Source organism: Schistocerca gregaria, chromosome 8, assembly GCF_023897955.1.
Source record: "Schistocerca gregaria isolate iqSchGreg1 chromosome 8, iqSchGreg1.2, whole genome shotgun sequence".
Lineage (NCBI taxonomy): Eukaryota > Metazoa > Arthropoda > Insecta > Orthoptera > Acrididae > Schistocerca > Schistocerca gregaria.
The window spans coordinates 160,123,609-160,146,015 of NC_064927.1; the positions used below are offsets into that span (position 1 = coordinate 160,123,609).

Consider the following 22,407-nt stretch of genomic DNA (forward strand, 5'->3'; position numbering starts at 1 on the left):
GCACGGATTGGGGAAACATCGTTCTTGCGAAACAGAACTAGCTCTTTATACTCATGAAGTAATGAGTGCTACCTACAGGGGACGTCAAATTCCATATTTTTAGATTTCCAAAAGGCTTTCGACACCGCTCGTCACAAGCGTCTTCTAACGAAACTACGTGCCTACGGAGTATCGCCTCAGTTGTTCCACTGCATTCGTGAGTTCCTGTCAGAAAGGTCACAATTCGTAGTAATAAAAGGAAAGTCATTGAGTAAAACAGGAATAATATCCGGCGTCCTCCAGGAAGTGTTAGAGGCCCTCTATTTTTCCTGATCTACATTAACGACGCAGGAGACAATCTCAGTAGCCATCTTTGATTGTTTTCAGATGATGCTGTCATTTACCGTCTTGTAAAGTCATCAGATGGCTAAAACGAATTGAAGGGTGATTTAGACAAGGTTTGTGTGTGGGGCAGAAAGTGGCAATTGACCGTGAGTAAAGAAAAATGTGAAGTTTTTGATATGAGCACTAACAGAAATCCGCTAAATTTCGATTCCGCGATTAGTCCCATAAATTATAAGTGTCTAGATTCAACTAAATACTTAAGGATTGCAATTACAAATAACCTAAACTGGAAAGATCACATAGATAATGTTGTGGGTAGAGCCAACCAAAGAGTGCGATTCATTGGCAGAACACTTAGAAGGTACAACATGTCTACTAAAAAGAATGCTTACACCACGCTTTTCCGATCTAATCTGGGCTATTGCTGTGCGGTGTGGGATCCGCATGAGATGGGACTGACAGATGACATCAAAAGAGTACAGAGAACTGCAAATCGTTTTGTATTATCGCGAAGTAGGGGAGATAGTGCCACAGACAGATACGTGCATTGGTGTGGCAATCATTAAAACAAAGGCATTTTTCGTTGCGGCGGGATCTTCTCATGAAATTTCGATTAGCAGTTTTCTACTCCGATTGCTAAAACATTCTGTAGGCACCCATCTACATAGGGAGAAATGATCATCACTACAAAATGAGAGAAATCAGGGCTCGCACAGAAAAATGTAAGTGCTATTTTTCCCCGCGCGCCGTTCGAGAGTGGAACGATAGAGAGCCAGGTTGAAGGTGGTTCATTGAACCTCTGCCAGGCACTTTATTGTGAATAGCAGAGTAATCACGTGGATGTAGATGTAATTTAATTACGTATTTAGGCAGTTCCGCGAATCGAGGATATCGACAATTTTTGCGTGTTATCGGCACTCATACCAGTGGGGTACAGGTACCAGTGATTACAAGACTTCCTAGGATGTTTTAATTTTTCACGTTTGGAGACGGATAACAAATGAGAAAAGAAATTTTTTTTCGTATGACAAAATTAAAAACAAACTATTTTCTAATTTTTCCTTTATTTCTACTGTGGAAAAAACTTCATCCTCGCCAACTTTCGTCATTTTACGTCAAGTTGAGGTACCCTACAGGTTTTAACTACTGAACTTGAATCAAAGTATGTGACGTAAATTGCCATATCGTTTGACTGCATTAACTTAGAAGCTAACTTTACACCGCCAAGGGACCACAGATCTTAGTATGTGACACAAATTTAAGTTGATACGTCTGTCTGTTCCTGAGAAAAGGAGTCTTAACACGTGGACTGATAGACAGGCAGTCTTACAACAAACGACAAAAATATTATACTACGTGTGATATCATTATAAATTAATCATCCTCGATTTTTTTTTTACTTTGGCTGTAGTGTGAAACCTTGCTTTCTGACAAATTTCATGATTTTAGATCAACGGGAAGTACCGTGCAGGGTTTGGTGATTGAGTTTGCAAGTATCAAAATATTTGACATAAATGGCCATATCTTTCGGTTGCATTAACTTACAGACTTCACTTTTCTACACTGCAAAGGGACCGTAGACTTTAATATGTGACATAAAATACTATTTGATATTTCTACTCGTTGCTGAGAAACAGGGTTTAAAACAGTCGGACAGACAGACAGACCGTCAGACTGAGAACCGAGTGACCCTACAACGGTTCCGTTTTTACCGACTGATTTACGTAAATATAAAATAAAGAAAAAATAGATAGATCATCATAAAGATTCACATAAATGTAATTATTCTGAAACGGTCCATTGTTGTCATGAGCAAAGTGGATTATGATGGCCGCGCTGGATTTGCCGAGCGGTCTAGGGCGCTGCAGTCACGGACTGTGCGGCTGGTCCAAACGGAGGTTCAAGTCCTCCCTCCGTCATGGCTGTGTGTGTGTTTGTCCTTAGGATAATTTAGGTTAAGTAGTGTGTAAGCTTAGGGACTGATGACCTTAGCAGTTAAGTCCCATAAGATTTCACACACATTTGAACATTTTTCTGATTATGATGAGGAGACATTTAAATAAAAGCACTCTCTGTATTGTTGAAACCGGAAATGATTCTATTACGGTTCTGTGATTATCTCTGAGTTTAGCTACATAGTCCTTCCAATGTAGCGAATTCCCAGAAGTAATGTGTTTCTGCCATGGGGCTGGGTATTTGTGTTGTCCTCATCATTTCGTCTTCATCATCATTCGTAATAGTGGCTAGATTGTCTGACCTCCCATTTTGGTCCTCTCTTCTTTTTCCCTTCTCTCTTCCCCTCTTCCTTCTTGCTTCGTCGTACCGCGACTATATCTCAGGGTTTTCAACACAAAAAGGGAGGGAGAAATGGGGCACATGTATGTGGTTGATCACGATGACGTAGTGCTATGTGGGAGTGTCACCCTTATCTCCGTTTTTAGAAGATTGATGACGGAAGCAGGCATATCCCTCTAAAAGAAAAAGGTAAGTGCACTATTTTTGAAAAGAGGTAAATAGTAGTGTAGACTCTAATGTCTGTCTTTCTACCAAACTGAAGGAACACGACACAGTTTGTAAAGTTTCGATTTCGGATGAAGTTTAATGATCCCAACGAACTGAAACAAAACTCATTCGTTCCAAGTGTCATTCAAAACGAGAGTACATAGTTTCCTGGTGTGTATGTAGTGGTCACAAATAATTGAAATGATCGTTCCGGTAATTCTATCACAATCTGTTTGTGGGTTGCTAAGCAACGTATCAACTAGCTGACTATTCCGTGATTAATATCTGTCGTATTCAAACAGTAAATCAACTCACACTTGCTTTAAGCGTCAAGAACACTTACTATCCATTTCGATAATTCTTTTATAAGTAAGTTAATGTCAAGAAATCACGGTCAGTGTCACTTAATCTTTCACGCGACTATAACGCGCGATGGCCTACCGCGTATCTGACACTTCGCGCCGAAATTTCAAAGCCGCGCGTGATTTTTTTTTTTTTTTGTAATAAAGTTTGGCCGTGGTTCCCTAGAATATTTTCTAAACTAACTCCAGGTTGTGAATCATCAGTTATATGTCCATTCATAAGAATTACAGAGGACACGCACTCGATTACGACTTGTCCGCGCACTCGAGCAGCTCAGAAGGTATCATCCTTCTCAAAGAGAAAAAAATATCACGCATAACGCTGCATTGCGATCTGCTATGTCATAACACATTTATATATCTCATAAAAACTCATTACCTATTGATCCTAAAACATATTGTACTTAATGAAATTTTTTACTCCATAAATAACTAATAAAATTTAGAAATGATTTACAGTTATACTGTGTCAGTCACTTACCAAAAATTTCACAAAAAAAAAAATCTCGACTTGAGATGAAGTCATTGGTTACTACTACCTGCACTGACTCTCCTACTCTCACGTAACACAAGGCATACACGACTCTAATGAACATCCCCACAAGATTAATTCCTAAAGATTTCGAGGGCTATACGGACGATTACCCGTGTATTGCCGCAACTGGACTGCGTAAAAAAAAAAAAAAAAAAAAAAAAGCTTGTGTGAAAAAATTGGGACTTAGTACGGACTGCAATGTAGAGAAACAATTAAAATCGCTCAAAAGAGGAAAGGCCGCGGAACCTGATGGGACATCAGTTCGATTTTACACAGAGTACGCGAAGGAACTTACCCCCCCCCCCCCCCTTTCTTGCAGCGGTGTACCGTAGGTCTCTAGAAGGGCGTAGCGTTCCAAAGGATTGGGAAAGGGCACAGGTCATCCGCGTTTTCAAGATAGCGATCCCAGCTTCCTCAACCAAATTAAAACGTTGCATTAGGAGGTGTCTGCTTCGTGCAAAAGGTCTTGAGTTCATATTGACGACAACAAATAATTCTTCATTACAGACGTTTATTTACAAAACAAAACTGACAGACTTCACAGACTCAACAACTGACTCTCCGAGCTAACCGCACTGCATATCGGAACTGGCAACTGACAACTCCTTGGTGTGTTAATATCTTTCCAAACAATGAGAGTCTTTGACAATGTTTTGTTTACAATACGATAGCAATTCACGACTTAAAACTAAATTAGACATTACAGAATTTTAGTACAGATTAAAGTAAGTAAAAGGATCAGTACATATAAATTCTTACAAGCATAATTTCCAAATAGATTTTACAACATTTTTCTACCAGCTTCTGGATAACCTTCACCAGATTTGTACCGATGTTTCCATAAATATCTTGACATTTGATTCTGGATATTTCTTGAGTAATTTAGAACAACTATTTATATGTAAAATGATTTAATTCTTGTTTCAAAACGTAAATAAATCTGTTTAGCAATATTTCTTGATACAAATCGTCTTTCGAAATTAGGTTATGAAACAGTTTTCACAAGTTTTCGTATTTTTGCGATCATAATATAGAATTTCTCCATAGAAAGTTCCAGAAGTGTGCATTAAACGTTCTTTTACAGACTTTCTCTTTAGCTGGTGAGTTTTTAAAAGTATCTTGTCCATATTATACGAAATAACTTAGCTCAAAACTGATAATTTATACAATTAATCAGAGCTACAGCAAACAGTGAGTCTTTCTTTTACAAAATGAAATATAATTACAAAATTGAATGAAAATAGGTTACTAACACTAATATATATTTACATTATTTCTATTTTTGTTCTTTCTGTGCAAAATGTCCTAATATTGACACAGTACAATATTTAAACATCACCAGAGTTTCCCTTTACATTTTGCATATCTGTATCGACATCATATAGCAGATGGCCTGGGCTGGCTGATCATAACGATAAAAAAGGTTGAGCCAGCCACTATGCAACATACTAAAAACGCCAGCCTAAAAGACAAGGCGAGAAGGACACGTACAGGGAAAAGACCAACACCAAACCAAACAAAACAAAATGCAAAGAAAGAGTGGCGAAGAGGTAAAAGAGACGGAGTGTGGTGGCCTGGGAGAGAAGGTCAGACGCCCAATCTTAGATTGCACGACAAAAGTCCCTCTCGCGAATGAAACGTAAAACTAAATCGGCCGTTGAGGCATTGTCGCCTAACACCGTAGGTAGGGTGCTGGGAAGGTTAAAAGTCCGCCGCAGAGCAGCTAAAATGGGGCAGTCCAACAAGATAGGGACGACAGTCGTACAGGAGCCATAGCGACACCGACGTGGGTCCTCACGATGGAGAAGGTCACCATGTGTTAGCCAAGTATGGCCAATACGGAGCTGGCGAAGGACTACATAGTCCCTGTTAGGGACTCGAATGGATGACCGCCACACATTCGTTGTCTCCTCGATAACACGGAGTTTATTAGGGGTACTGGGAGTGCGCCATTCAGTGTCCCAGATCACGAAAACTTTGCAGCGGAAGACGGATCTGAGATCAGTCTCCAGCAGGCCGATCTCCAGAGTTGTTATATCGGTAGATTCTTTGACCAGGCTGTCAGCAAGTTCATTGGTCAGTATCCCGATATATCCTGCGTTCTAGATAAAGTTCACTGAACGTCCACTTTTCCCGAAGGCATGAAGAGACTCCTGGAAAGTAATTACCAAATGATGTCGTGTGAAGCACTGGTCTGGAGCTTGTAGCCTGTTTAAGGATTCACTACAGATGACGAAGGACTCACCGGCGCAGGAGCCGACATTTTCAAGAGCGCGACAGATAGCGATCAACTGCGCAGTGAAAATACTGCAACCATCCAGCTAGGAACGCTGTTCAGTATGGCCAACTTGAGCGTAATCGAAGCCAACAAGACCGTTGACCACTGATCTATCTGTGTGGACTATTTCTGAGCCGGCCGTGGTGGTCTCGCGGTTCTAGGCGCGCAGTCCGGACCCGTGCGACTGCTACGGTCGCAGGTTCGAATCCTGCCTCGGGCATGGATGTGTGTGATGTCCTTAGGTTAGTTAGGTTTAAGTAGTTCTAAGTTCTAGGGGACTGATGACCACAGCAGTTGAGTCCCATAGTGCTCAGAGCCATTTGAACCATTTTTGACTATTTCTGAGCCCTCGAACTCGCTGAGAAGAGAGAGAAATTGCCGGCGGGAGGGCATGCAATAACATCGTGATGGTACGCATTTCTCCTGCTTACACGAGCCATCACAACTACGTTTCACCAGGCAACGCCGGTCAGCTGCTGTTTATGTATGAGAAATCGGTTGGAAACTTTCCTCATGTCAGCGCATTGTAGGTGTCACTACTGGCACCAACCCTGTGTGAATGCTCTGAAAAGCCAATCATTAGCATTTCACAGCATCTTCTTCCTGTCGGTTAAATTTCGCGTCTGTAGCACGTCATCTTCGTGGTGTACCAATTTAAATGGCCAGTAGTGAACCTTTCCTCAGGAAGTATAAAAGCCAAATTCCCAGAATTTAGCATAGTTCTTAAGAGATACTTACTCTGTACTCCTGTGCAGCACTCTTCTGTTTTCTTTTCTCTGAGAAAAGTTCTCCTTTAAATTTGAGAAAAATATAGCAGTCATGGGTAATGCCAAACTGAAACATTAATTTCAAAGCAACTATAATTTTAAACACACGACTTATTAGCCTTTTATGCAGATGTAACCTGTGAAACTCCAGTTTTATTGATTAGTTTACGAGAAAAGGAACATTATAGAAAATGGTAATTAGAAACTCAGATCGTTCTAACTGTGTGTCGAGGCTCATTTTCAAACAAACATTGCAGAGAATATTCGTTTAAGTAGAAGAATGCATTTTGCCCTACATCTGTACTTAGTTGTCTTATCTACAAGGGTTGGAACTTAAATAGTGGCAACTATTTATTCACAACCGATACAAAAGAGTTACATGTTTGCACCTGTTACTGTCCTTGAAAGTAGTCACCAGAGTTGTGTAGAACCCGTTGCCATCGACGTGGAATGTGTTAATAGAACCTGTTCTGTTGGTGGCGCGAATGCAGCAGTGTAAAGTTATGGTGATTCTCGTATACGACTGTGATGGTGTTATCCTAATTCATTACATTCCTCCACGGCAGACAGTCAATGCACAGTATTACTGTTCGTTGTTGGAGCATTACCTGCTACCACCTTTGCGAAACAAGCGGAAACACTTTCTGCGCAACCCACCCATCATTTTGCACGACAATGCGCGGACGCATACAGCGCAAGCTGTGGCTGCTCTGTTCGGTCGATGGGAGTGGGAAGTACTGTACCATCCACCATACTCCCCGGACTTAAGTCATTGTGGTTTGATTCCGAAGATGAAGGAACCACTTCGTGGCATTCGCTTCAGACCTGTTCCAGAGATTCGACAGGCAGTAAACCGCTCCATTCGCACCATCAGAAGAGCCTCTGCTAACGGTATACTACGCCTTCCACATCGCTGGCAACGGGTTCTACACAACGCTGGCGACTCCTTTGAAGGACAGTAACAGGTGCAAACATGTAGGTCTTTTGTATCGGTTGTGGATAAATAGTTGCCACTATTTTAGTTCTAACCCTGGTATCTGGCACACAACCACATACGCCCATTTGTGCCCTATCCAGTACATCACACTATACAAGCCGATCGTTAGCGTGACGTACCTGAATGGACGGAAGTGGGCAAACATAAATGTAAATTTTCACCTTATTTTATTTCGTGACTACTACATGAGACGACAACTTTCTGTTTGAGTGGTATTTTAGTAATTGCTGTTTTGCTTAATGATCTATAAATGTACAAGCGGATGATTAGAGGCTGACTCTCGAATCGCTTTTCTGATTGCTTTCATATTTCTGATATGTTTGAAGTCGACATAAATACAACGAATAAAGAATTTACGAGGTTTGTACGTTATTTCGTAGGATTTTGTGATGTCGTGCGTTCAGTATATAGTAAAAATACACTGAAGGAAAAATCCACAACACCAAAAAATAATTAATACAAAGTAATTAACTTGGGGAATATATTTCTCTAGGTGCCAGATTTAAGTGATTAAGATTGCAAGACCAGAAGTTAATGTAAGCGTGAGAAAGCGATTGCAAATGTGATATCCCGGTAGTTTAATAATAGGTGAAACAGCCAGAATGCTGAATGAAAGCACGGAAACCCTCATTTATTGTGTTGTACAGGTAGTTTGTGGGATGGAGTTCCATGCCTGTTGCACTTGGTCGGCCAATAAAGGGAAGGTTAGTGCCGGTTGTGGAAGATGCTGGAAGAACCATCCGATGATTTCCCATATGTGTTCGATTCGAGACAGAACTGGTGACAGGCCAAGCCAAGACAACATGTCGACATTTTGTAGAGAATATTGAGTCACAACAGCGGTACGAGGGAGAGCGTAATCCTGTTACAAAACAGCCCCTGGAATGTTGTTCATGAATGGCAGCACAGCAGGTCGAATGAACAGACTGACGTCTGGACAACCACACTGGTCTCCCTGCAGTCAAACGAAATCGCATCCCAGATCAAGACTCCCGCTGTAGGTCCAATGCGTCTAGTACGCAGAGAAGTTGACTGCAGACCTTTAACTGACCTCCTTCTGATTAACACACGGTCATCACTGGCACCGAGGCAGAATCAGCTTTCATCAGAAAACACAACAGGCCTCCTACCTACCCTACAATGAGCTCTCGCCTGACACCACTGAAATCGCCAATGACAGTGGACTGGGGTCAGCGGAATGTACGCTAGAGGGAGTGTGGCTCCGAGTTGTCTTTGAAGCAACCGATTTCTAACTTAGTTTTGTCACTGTGGTGCCAAATGCTACTAAAATTACTTCTGCAGATACAATAAAATGCGCCAGAACCATTCGCCGAACACGATGGCCGTCCTGAACCCAGTCTTCTTGGAACTGTACATTTCTGGAAACCAGCACTGCTAGCTATAGTGTCTACATTCCTGCCACGTCTTTCTGCAATATCGCACAAGGAACATCCAGCTTTTTGTATTCCTATTACAACACGTCGTTCTTTGTGGCCCTAAAGGCGTCCTTGGCTAATATCAGCTAACCACGTCCAGTCTCAAAGGTAACTAACGCTCACGAACGTTGCGGACTGTATTTGAGAAAACCTAACTTGCATTCTCAAAGTGGCGTTAGCAGCGCCATTTTTATACGATTAGCGCGAAATTCGAAGAGACATCATCGTTCAGGTGTATAAATGCGCCTATCAGCTTCCGTTTATACCGCACAAAAAACCTTTTTGGCATTGCAATTTTTTTTCTATCAATGTATGTAGGCATTCTGAACTGTTGGTAACCCAGAAAACGGTTGCGTCAGAATTATGTCGACGTAGAAATATCAATTTTATTTCCATAAAATGTAGATGTTTTCGATATATCGTGGCATCTCAGTGGGCGGCCCGCTGTGTAGATGGTTGGCAGCTGCACCTGTGCCTCACTTGGTCGCAGATAATCCAGGAATTGTCCCTTAGTCTGGAATGGCATTGCATTTTTTGCAAACTCTGTTCACTGACCAAAATTATTCCCTGACCAGATACGGGCAGTCAGATTGATATACGTTGTGAGCTCGCAAACTGCGTGTGGGCTGTTGTTCAGGTGCCTTTGAATTCTATTCTGCTGTCCCTGTACATATATTTATTCCATTATTGGGTTTATTATTGACAGATTGACTCGTTCAGAAGAAAGTGCGATATTCATTTTCTGTATATTAGGAGGAAAAAACGATATAGATAATAGTTCCCTAAGTACTATACAAAAGTTGTGGGGTATTGAACAGATTTCATTTTCAGTAGGCATTTAGAAAAACAGAAGAAATAGTCTGATAAACACTGAGTATTCAAATGCATGTCGAAGGGTTTCCTTGCGTCACACTACTTCTGTTACGTTCAGAAATTTTTCGCACTTGTTGTGTTATGTATTCAAACGATCCCTCACTCTTTTTCGTGTTTCATATTTTCTTTGGTTCTTTCGTTCATAAATTCTCCAATCAGAATTTTGTAATCTATATATTGACTCGTTCCATGACAAGTAGTTCTTGTTCCCTTGGGCTGCAAAACGTATTAGGTGAGTGAAATAAACAAATGACGCTCTGTTTCCGTATCCATACAAAATCTCCGTTTCCCCCTCTATTCCCCACGTAGATCAACGCTTTAGTTGGAATTGTCGAGACTGCGTGTTATCTTGATAAGGGTATCTCTTCTCCTTTTGACGTTCACCAGTTTTTACTGATTTTCGTCACCGACATGCTGCAGGAACGCTTCATGTTCCATATACTTCCATTATTACATTCCTTCACAGGGTCTCCCACCAATCGCTGGCATCACGTAATGTGTAGCAAAATGTTGGTGTGATATATATCTGCACGCGAGTACATTATAGCGTAACTGAGAGGCATACAGGTTCCGTCGCAATTAGTGCCTTTCGTGTGTGTGTGTGGGGGGGGGGGGGGGGAGGGGGAAGGGGGGAGTTAGTGAGTTGCCTGTGTGATAAATTGATTCCAGCCACTTTACAGGGATCCGAGCACGGACAGCGCAATTTCTTAGTCTTCGCTTCGTGGAAGGTCAGATATTCCGAATATAGACAAATTTCGTTTTCACATACCCTGTGGAACTTCATTTAATTTTATTAAATATATGTTGAAGCTAAATTTGTTATCAAGAACGTTCCAGTTTTAACAGAAATACGCAAATTCAGAGTTACTGAAACTGGGCACAAACACGAATTCAGAAATTTCATCTCACTGTTGAACTACACGACTACAATCTACGTACAAACATCAACTACTGAAAAATCTGTATTTGTTTTAACTGGCGTGAGGACTGTAGCGAAAGGTACTGGATGCAAGCAATGGAGTTTTCTATTGTGGTGACTGGAGAAATATCATTTTACAGAAACTTGCAGCGCTGGTTTGAAAATACTTTCATCGTTTTGTTTTTACCTGCTCAAATTTCCTTTATAATATATGCCTTTGTATTCGCTTTCTCTGCGGGTTGTTAAGTTCGTGAGTATTGAAAGGCCAAATTACGAACATTAATAAGCAGAAGTGTCATCTAGAAAATTTGTGTTTATTACCTAGCCATTTCTGCTAGGTAATAGGCATTGTTGAACCTAAACGGTGACGTTGTGAACTAGATAAAACATATTCGCGATAAGAAAGATTTGTATATAACGAACCATCTGGTTAAGACAACTTTACTGAGCTTGGTGTCGGAGTCTCTGTCTAATTTCAACAGTGCAGCGACGTATATATTTCCGGCGCAGCATTCATTATGAGTGTAGGATAACATGGAACTATATCCATTTGTCGGACCTATAGAGGTAGCGATTGATGACAAGGTATTCGAGATCTGTAGAAGTGGTGTTCGTACCTGGACGATGAGATTTGTTTTACGTGTTTTCCCAAACGATCGTACGTTTGGAATGACATGATCGATTTCCTATCCTCTCCTGATTCTCTTCGGGTCATGGCCCAAACTACGAGGGTTGCAAGTTAGGGGCAACTATTTATTCATAACCGATGCAAAAGAGTTACATGTTTGCACCTGTTACTGTCCTTCAAAGTAGTCACCAGCGTTGTGTAGAACCCGTTGCCAGTGATGTGGAAGGCGTAGCACAGCCTGTTCTGTTGATGCGAATGGAGCGGTCTGAGGTTATGGTGATTCTCGTGTGCAATTGTGATGGTGTTATCTTAGAACACTACGTTCCTCCACGGCGGACCGCCAGTCCACAGTATTACTGTTAGTTTTTGGAGCATCACCTGCGTCCAGGTTTGCGAAAGAAGCGGCCACACTTTCTGCGCAACCCACCCATCATTTTGCACGACAATGCGCGGACGCCTACAGCGCAAGCTGTGGGCTGCTCTGTTCGGTCGACGGGACTGGGAAGTACTGTACCATCCACCATACTCCCCGGACCTAAGTCCTTGTGACTTAGATTTGATTGTGAAGATGAAGGAACCACTTCGTGGCATTCGCTTGAGAACTGTTCCAGCGATCCAGGTAGAAGACCGCACCATTCGCACCATCAACAGAACAGGCTCTGCTAACGGTATTCTAAGCCTTCCACATCTCTGGCAACGGGTTCTATGCAGCGCTGGCGATTACTCTGATGGACAGTAACAAGTGCAAACATGTAACTCTTTTGCATCGGTTGTGAATAAATAGTTGCCACTATTTAAGTTCCAAATCTCATACATCCTAATCTCTGTTATTCCTTTTCTATGGGAGAAGACGCTAGTGATCCAGTTCAATACAGTTGATTAATCTTCTCCGTCCTCAGCTGCTGCACAGCATTTTTTGCAAAGCAATGTAATATGTGGCTGGTTGTCGGAAGTTTTATTGTGAATACGGGTTGTTTCATTATAGCGGATCTTTTCTACATTACAATTACTGGTAGATGACTTTACCTCAGATATCACTGGAATACTGGGACTTGCGTTTTCTGCGTCGGTTATTGAGAACATCGCCATTAGAAAATCCCAGGAAGTTCTGGTCTTACGTTAAATCAGTAAGTGGCTCGAAACAGCATATCCAGAAGCACCGGGATCATGATGGCATTGAATCAGAGGATGACACGCGTATAGCTGAAATACGAAACACCTTTTCCCAAAGCTGTTTCACAGAGGAATACCGCACTGCAGTTCCTTCTGTAAATCCTCGCACAAACTAATAAATGGCTGACATCAAAATAAGTGTCCAAGGAATAGAAAAGCAACTGGAATCACTCAACAGAGGAAAGTCCACTGGACCAGACGGGATACCAATTCGATTCTATACAGAGTACGCAAAAGAACTTGCCCCCCTCCTTCTAACAGCCGTGTACCGCAAGTCTCTAGAGGAACGGAAGGTTCCAAATGATTGGAAAAGAGCACAAGTAGTCCCAGTCTTCAAGAAGGGTCGTCGAGCAGACGCGCAAAACTATAGACCTATATCTCTGACATCGCTCTGTTGTAGAATTTTAGAACATGTTTTTTGCTCGAGTATCATGTCGTTTTTGGAAACCCAGAATCTACTCTGTAGGAATCAACATGGATTCCGGAAACAGCGATCGTGTCAGACCCAACTCGCTTTATTTGTTCATGAGACACAGAAAATATTAGATACAGGCTCCCAGGTAGATGCTATTCTTCTTGACTTCCGGAAGGCTTTCGATACAGTTCCGCAGTGTCGCCTGATAAACAAAGTAAGACCCTACGGAATATCAGACCAGCTGTGTGGCTGGATTGAAGAGTTTTTAGCAAACAGAACACAGCATGTTGTTCGCAATGGAGAGACGTCTACAGACGTTAAAGTAACCTCGGGCGTGCCACAGGGGAGTGTTATGGGACCATTGCTTTTCACAGTATATATAAATGACCTAGTAGATAGTGTCGGAAGTTCCATGCGGCTTTTCGCGGATCCTGCTGTAGTAAACAGAGACGTTGCAGCATTAGAAAATTGTAGAGAAATGCAGGAAGATCTGCAGCGGATAGGCACTTGGTGCAGGGAGTGGCAACTGACCCGTAACATAGACAAATGTAATATATTGCGATTACATAGAAAGAAGGATCCTTTATTGTATGATTATATGCTAGCGGAACAAACACTGGTAGCAGTTACTTCTGTAAAATATCTGGGGGTATGCGTGCGCAACGATTTGAAGTGGAATGATCATATTAAATTAATTGTTGGTAAGGCGGGTACCAGGTTGAGACTCATTGGGAGAAAATGTAGTCCATCAACAAAGGAGGTGGCTTACAAAACACTCGTTCGACCTGTACTTGTGTATTGCTCATGAGTGTGGGATCCGTACCAGATCGGGTTGACGGAGAAGATAGAGAAGATCCAAAGAAGAGCGGCGCGTTTCGTCACAAGGTTATTTGGTAACCGTGATAGCGTTACGAAGATGTTTATCAAACTCAAGTGGCAGACTCTGCAAGAGAGGCGCTCTGCATCGCGGTGTAGCTTGCTCGCCAGGTTTCGAGAGGGTGCGTTTCTGGATGAGATATCGAATATATTGCTTCCGTCTACTTATACCTCCCGAGAAGATCACGAATGTAAAATTAGAGGGTTTAGAGCGCGCACGGAGGCTTTCAGGCAGTCGTTCTTCCCGCGAACCATACGCGACTGAATCAGGAAAGGGAGGTAATGACAGTGGCACGTAAAGTGCCCTCCGCCACACACTGTTGGGTGGCTTGCGGAGTATAAATGTAGATTAGTCTTCTCATGATACATTCCACCGCCGAGGGAGTCGAATGATTAACACGTTTTTTACTCAAGAAAATTCCCCGTTAGGTCAAGTCATACTAGAGAGACTGTAGCGTGCAGCAGCCTAGCTGTGGGGGGACCGCACTCCGCATCTACACGGTTCGATAACTATCGAACACCCAGTACACATCTTGACACTGATTTTAAATGGACATTCCATTCGGAATGGGATGCGTGGCGAATAGTTCCAATTGAAAGGATGAATTAATATCGGAGAAGTATTGTCTTCTAGAGGAAGTCCGTTCATGTTTCGTCGGAAGATACAGGTACGGACGTCGCAATCCCCTTGACACAACAGATCCGTGCGAAGCCGCGTCATTGCAAACAAAAGGACGTAATAAAAAGAGCGAGAAAGAGTTTATGATTATTGTCGACGCTAGTTTCTTCGATCGTAAGGAACTCTTTTCAGGGCGTTATAAGACAGATTTTAACGCGCGTCTTTGCATAAGACAGAAAAGATAAATTTTCGGCGGTAATACGAATATTCATGTGTATATTAAGATTGGAGATTTAAAGTATATTGAAGATATAATGAGTGAAAATATATGGTTGTTTGGAATCATTAATGAAGTATTTGATAGTGATACATGTCGGTCAGGTAGAAATGTTCTACAAGACGTTAACAAAAGTGATGTGCAGACCACCACAAACTGTAAGTAATCGTCATTACAGTTTACTCTGCGTCTCTGCCGTAGGGCACTCGGATGTCTGCTGTCTTGTCCTTCCAAAAACAATGGTTCACATGGCTCTGAGCACTCTGGGACTTAACTTCTGAGCACATCAGTCCCCTAGAACTTATAACTACTTAAACCTAACTAACCTAAGGATATCACACACATGCATGCCCGAGGCAGGATTCGAACCTGCGACCGTAGCGGTCGCATGGTTCCAGACTGAAGCGCCTAGAACCGCTCGGCCGCTCCGGCCGGCTGTCCTTTCACAAGCGCACGTTAAATGTTACACACAGTTAGCCAGATATGTTTAGGTTGTGTATCGCTAAGAACTCTGTACGCAGAGCTCTCGCTCGTGTGTGGATCTCTCTCGGCTGATTGCCTCTTCCCCCACTATCACGCTACGCTGAGTGGGAAAAGGGCGAAACTGCAAAAACATGCCATTAGATGGCAAAGTAGTCTATCGAGAAACATTGAACACTTTACATGTGGCTTTTTTTTCATATTTCTCTGCAGAATATATCGCAAACACACCAATTTTCACTGTAAAAAACTTTTTTTGGTTCTCTGAAAACATAATAAAACTTATATCAGGCAGAAACTAACGGCTCATGGTCAGTCAGAAATAGTTTTGCAGAGTTTTCTCACTCATAATGGTACGTAATCTTGAATTCTTAAGTTTCATAACCGAGAAAAGGTCTTTCGGAGATTTATTTTTCTCGAAACATCGATATCACATTTGCAGCCAGATTGTGGGGTGCAGAAACTCTTCCCAAGGGAGTCTACGTAAAATTCTTTGACAGTTTTAATGTTACACACTTTTTTTTTTACATTGCATACCTGTCGGTCCCATCTGTATGTGCACAGAGGTGCGTTCAACTGAAATTGCAAATGGCCTCTCAAACAGCTCAAAACCAGATGTGAGATTGGCATTGTCTTTAAAACGTTTAGAAAATTGCTCCTGAAATTCCTTCAGCGTCGCCGTGAATTCTTTAAAGTTCGCATTTTCTTTAATACCAGAGAGCTTAGGAAAATGGACGGTGTTTTCTATCAGTAGTTGTCCCTTCCACAGTGTATAAACTTTCATCATCAAATTTGAAATAAGTATCTTCTCACCGTGTAACGTGTTACTGATGGCGTCCATGTATGCAACCAAGCCCAGTGAAGAATGCGACGTCTGTAGTCCATTCTAATTTTACGACCTGTTTTCTTTTTCCCTTCAGTAATTCTATAACAATGGGTCTTACGCAGAAAAAAAATTCCAAGGATGATATTCAACCTAACCAATGCTCTTCGTACCAATATGTACGTTTCCATACTCTTCATTCGTTTCCAACAAAAAAAGTTGAATCTGACGGCACAATAATGTACGCAGTTTCAAAAACGTTTCTACCGTATTCATATCGCCAGTCTCGTCATTATCACAGAGAACTTATTGATGTATCAAACAATGAGTACCGAACAAATCATGTGTCAGTGTGGTAATTTTCTACTGTTTCATCATCAACTACATCTCTAAACTCTTCGTCCATAATGTTATAACATATGCTATAGTAAGATTACGGTGTCCGTTGTTTATGTTTGCTTAATAGATACTGAGAATTCTCAACGTCTTTCCGACAAAACACTGTGATTACCGTTAATTTTTAAATTTTAATGACAACAGAGAGATAGACTACCTCTTTTTGAGTAACGGTCACTGGACCTTCGAACTTCCTCTGTATCACGGGCAAATAACTAGGGATAAAAGCACTGCCCACAGCGAAAATTGCCGCAACAATGACAGAGGGAACAGTGTCGCATCGCATAGCTAAATCACATCGTACCGAGTGGTGCAGGGAAAGACCGACAAAAGCAGAGCCGATTTTAAGGGAGACAAGGTCTAAATGGTAATGGCGGGACAAGCCGAGTTTCGGATCGCACGCATGTAGCACCTTATGTACCCCGACAGGAGTTGGATGTTTCATCAGGATAACGGGTAATCATTAAGAGGTCTTTGCAAGTCTAAAAATCAACAAGCATTTATGCGGTGCTCTCCAGTCATATACACAGTGTGCAGGGATCAGGGCACAAAGATGCTGAACCGGCAAACTAAGCTGACACAGGGTGCAATGGCTGTTGTGAACGACAATAAATGGGAAATGCCTTTACGGTCGCTCCCTCCGCTCACCTTGCCCAGCGTTACCTTACATTAAGTGTACAGTAAATCAACAGCGAATCCTTGCCGAACACACTTGTCTCGAGTTCCTGATGGGTGGAGGGGTACAACGTTACATATACAAAATATTTTGCGTCTACAGACCGACGTTGTATGTAAGTGCTTTAAAAAGTGTAGGAGTCTGTCTCAGGAGCGTTCTACATCAACATCTACGTGATTAATCTACTATTCACAATAAAGTGCCTGGCAGAGGGTTCAATGAACCACCTTCCAGCTGTCTCTCTACCATTCCACTCTCGAACGACACGCGGGAAAAACTAGCACTTAAATTTTTCTGTGCGAGCTCTGATTTCTCTTATTTTATCGTGACGACCATTTCTCCGTATGTAGGTGGGTGCCAACAAAATGTTTTCGCAATTGGAGGAGAAATCTGGTGATTTAAATTTCATGAGAAGATCCAGTCGCAACGAAAACCGCCTTTGTTTTAATGATTGCCACTCCAATTCACCAAGCATGTCTGTGACACTTTCTCCCTTATTCCGCGATAATACAATACGAGCTGCCCTTCTTTGTACTTTTTCGATGTCATCCGTCAGTCCCACCTGATGCGGATACCACACCGCACAGCAGTACTCGAGAATACTGCGGACATGCGTAGTTTATGCAGTCTCTTTGGTAGACCTGTTGCACCTTTTAAGCGTTCTGCCAAAGAATCGCAGTCTTTGGTTTGCTCTACCCACAATATATCCATGTGATCGTTCCAGTTTAGGTAATTGTAATCCCTAACTATTTTGTTGAATTTACAGTCCTCAGATTTGTGTGATTTATCGCGTAATCGAAATTTAACTGATTTCTTTTAGTACTCGTGCAAATAACTTCACACTTTTCTTTATTCACGGTCAATTGCCACTTTTCTCACCATATAGATATCTTATCTAAATCATTTTGCAAGTCGTTTTGATCATCTGATGACTTTACAAGACGGCAGACAATCTAAGACGGCTACTCAGATTGTCTCCTACGTCGTTAATATAGATCAGGAACAATAGAGGCCCCATAACACTTCCTTGGGGAACGATGGATATTACTTCCGTTTTACTCGATGACTATGACCTTTCTGACAGGAAATCACGAATCCAGTCGCACAACTGACGCGATACTCCGTAGGCACGCAGTTTGTTTAGAAGACTCTTGTGAGAAACCGTGTCGAAAGCCTTCTGGAAATCTAAAAATATGGAATCAATTTAACATCCCCTGTCGATAGCACTTACTACTTCATGAGTGTAAAGAGCTAGTTGTGTTGCACAAGAACGATATTTTCTGAATCCGTTCAACTGGTTCAAATGGCTCTGAGCACTATTGGGCTTAACATCTATGGTCATCAGTCCCCTAGAACTTAGAACAACTAACCTAAGGTCATCACAAAACACCCACTCATCTAGAGGTAGAGAAAATAACTGACCCCGCCGGGTCTGAATCCGTGCTGAGTATATGTCAATATATCGTTATCTTCGAGGTACTTCATAATTTTCGAATACAGTATAAGTTCTAAAACAGGACTGCAAATCGACGTTAGTGATTTAGGCCTTTAATTCAGAGGATTACTCCTACTTCCCTTTTTGGTTATTGGTTTGAGTTGAGCAATTTTCCAGTCTTTATGTACAAATCCTTCTGTGAGAGAGTGATCGTATATAATTGCTAAATATGGGGCTATTTTATCAGCATACTCTGAGCTGAACCTGACTGGTATACCATCTGGAACGGAGGCCATGCCGTTATTTAGTGATTTAAGCTGTTTTGCTACGCCGAGGATATCAACTTCTATGTTTCCCATTTTGGCAGTTGTTCTTGATTGGAATTCAGGAATTTTTACTTCCTCCGCGTTCCGGATATATAGGGCGGAGCAAGCCAAAACTTCTTTTCAAATGTCCTCTATTGTATGTTTTATGTCTTTCGGCTGAAGAGCAGAGAATATGCTGCTGCCAGCTCGCCCCGATGGTATAACTGAAATACAACAAAGAAAAAAAAAGAAAACATCGGGACAATTCATACCACTGTGCTTAGGAGCCCATCAGTGAGAGCCCGGTCGGGAGACACCGCCGCGCGACCTTCGAATTTCCAGAGATATGCCGAGAGTACCTGTTGGCCAATTACACCGAACGTTCAACCGCCGTTGTTAGGGATTATCAGTTACTTAGTCTTCGCATCGCAGTACGTTTACTCACTGTGTGCTCCAGCCGTAAGCCAGTTAGTGTCTGAGAAGCTATATTATTTTTTATTGAGAGGAGCTTCTCCTTTCTTTTTAAATCTCTCTGCTGTATTCGTAATAAACCCTTATTTTTGACTACTTGTGTCTTATTATTGCTTATGAAGCATCTGCTCGAGGAAGATACAGCACTTTGATTTCGAATTGTTTCATTGCATTAGATATTTGTGGCACTCAGTATCATGGTATGTATTGAGTTCGGTGGTAAATAAACCGTGTGGTGACACGTTTCTGAGGATTATGAGCGTTAGTGTTTTATGGCAAGCATACAGTTTATAAACTTTTAAGGAGTTTCATTCTTCACCTGAGTAGATATTAGGATTTTCGTAGATTTTATAGTCAGTTGTTACGGCTGAGAAATGGTGGGTTCTATAGAAGAATATATAAACTATTTGATAATAAACCCTGTTTCACAACACAATCCTACCTAATCATCTGCTTCGTGCTCAGTAAATTTTAATGCAACAATGAAGATTTTAGTTACCCATACCGTTTTTTCGTTTCTTCCTGTGCTCTGGTAAGTTCTGCAGCACACATAAAACACGTATTGGTGAGCTGAGAATGAACCGACAAACTTATCACATATTAATTAATTGTAAACCCCAACTAGGTTGTCCAGTAAATTTGTGACATACATATGCTATCTTAGAACCAATACATTACAGACAGAAGTGCTGATGGCATCAGTAATACGATGGGGATTGGAAATGTCCTGTATGGTACAGTTTGTCACTGGAGTTACGAAGACTCTGACGTAATTGGCTTGGATGGGATTTTTGCAGCTATGCGGGATTAAACACAGTTATGATCAGCTAGCTTCTCTCTACTCCCGGCCATTACCTTCCCCTTTGTTTGTGTTGCAGGGGCAACCTACTGCAGGCCAGAGGCCGCCCGGAGGAGGCGGAACGCAGCTACCGGCTCGCCATCCACTACCGGCCCTCTCTCGCAGGTACGGCGACACTCCTAGACGTAGACGAAGCGATTCCAGACTGGCCAAGTATTGCCAGCAAGCAAACAGCAGGCCGGGCCGGGGTGGCACCTTCGTAATCTCCGAGCCTTAAAGAGTCAAATACACTGAAGCGCCAAAGAAACAGCTATAGGTATGCGTATTCAAACACAGAGATATGTAAATAGGCAGAATACAGCGCTACCTACATAAGACGGCAAGTAACTGGTGCAGTTGATAGCTCCATTACCGCTTCTACAATGGCATCTTACCAAGATTTAAGTGGATTTGAACGTTGTGTCATAGTCGGCGCACGAGCAATGTGACTCGCCAACTCCGAGGTAGCGATGAAGTGGGAATTTTTCCATACGCCCATTTCACGGGTGTACCGTGAACATCAGGAATCCGGTAAAGCTTCAAATCTGCGACATCGCTGCAGACGAGAAAAGATTCTGCAACAACGGGACCAACGATCGCTGAAGATAATGGTTGAACGTGGCAGAAGTGCAGCCCTTCTGCAAACTGCTGCATATTTCAGTGCTGGGCCATCAACAAGTGTCAGCGTGCGAACCATTCAGCTGAACATCATTGATATGGGCTTTCGAAACCGAAGGCCCAATGGTGTACCTTTGATGACCACATGACACAAAGCTTTACGCCTCGCATAGACACCGACATTGGACTGTTGATGACTGGGCACATGTTGCCTAGTCAGACAAGTCTCGTTTCAAATTGTATCGAGCGGATGGCCGTGTACGGGTATGGAGGCTTTTTAATGGTGTGGGGTATGTGCAGCTGGAGTGATATGGCAGCCCTGATACGACTCCACCAGGTGACACATATGTACGGATCCTCTCTGATTACCTGCATCCATTCATGACAAAAAATAATAACACCTACAGCCGTCCTTACGATTTTATTTAATTTATCGCTACCAGTTTCGACGATTCGCTGCTTTTCAGGCTGTTTTAATGTGGTAAAGGTTGATATGGTCCCCACGCATAAACCATTAGTTTAAAGCATTAATGGATTCGCAGATAATGTGTCATCACTCCAATCATCAACTGTCAACAGTTGAGAGTTGACGGTTGGAGTGCTGACACATTATCTGCGAGTCCAGCAATGCTGGCAACTGATGGGCCATGCATGGGGATCGTATCAACCTGTACAACATCAAAACAGCCTGAAGATGACGCAGTGAAGGGTCGAACCTGATAGCGATAAGTTAAATAAGATCATTAGATGGCTGTAGGTGTTTTTATTTTTTGTCACGATAGTAAACAGCCGTCGTCCCAGAGACGTCCGGCTAAAAGGATGGACATGTAAAATACATCCATTCATCTCCATTGTGCGTTCCAACTACCTTGGGCAATTCCAGCAGGACAATTCGACACACCACATGTCCAGAATTGCTACAGAGTGGCTCCAGGAACACTCTCCTGAGTTTAAAAACATCAGCTGGCAACCAAATTCCGCAGACATGAACATTATTGAGCATATCTGGGATGCCTTGCAACGTGCTGTTCAGAAGAGATCTCCACCCCTCGGACACTTATGGAGTTATGGACAGTCCTGCAGGATTTATGGTGTCAGTTCCTTCCAGTACTACTTGAGACATTAGTCGAGTGCACGCCACGTCGTGTTGCGACAGTTATGCGTGCTGCCGCGGGTCCTAAACAATGTTTGGCAAATGTACCAGTTTCTCTGGCTGTTCAGTGTACTTTATGAAATGGTAAATGGTATGTCTATAATTAAGGAAATAAATGAATATAAGAAACATTTTATGCGACTTTGAATTATATTCGAAACGATTGACAGCAAATTAGGTCTCTCTAACATTTCTGTAAACTATTTTATTTCTTACTTTAAGAAAAATCAT

General features: G+C 42.2%; 1 protein-coding gene across 1 annotated transcript in view; it reads left to right on the forward strand.

The window, feature by feature from the left end:
• Nucleotides 1-22,407, forward strand: part of LOC126285089 (protein O-mannosyl-transferase TMTC1-like) — a 192,159-nt gene that overhangs the window by 107,039 nt on the left and 62,713 nt on the right. The window contains exon 9 of the mRNA XM_049984414.1: nt 20,446-20,531. Within this exon, the coding sequence (XP_049840371.1) occupies nt 20,446-20,531 (86 nt within the window). The remainder of the gene's footprint in view (nt 1-20,445; nt 20,532-22,407) is intronic.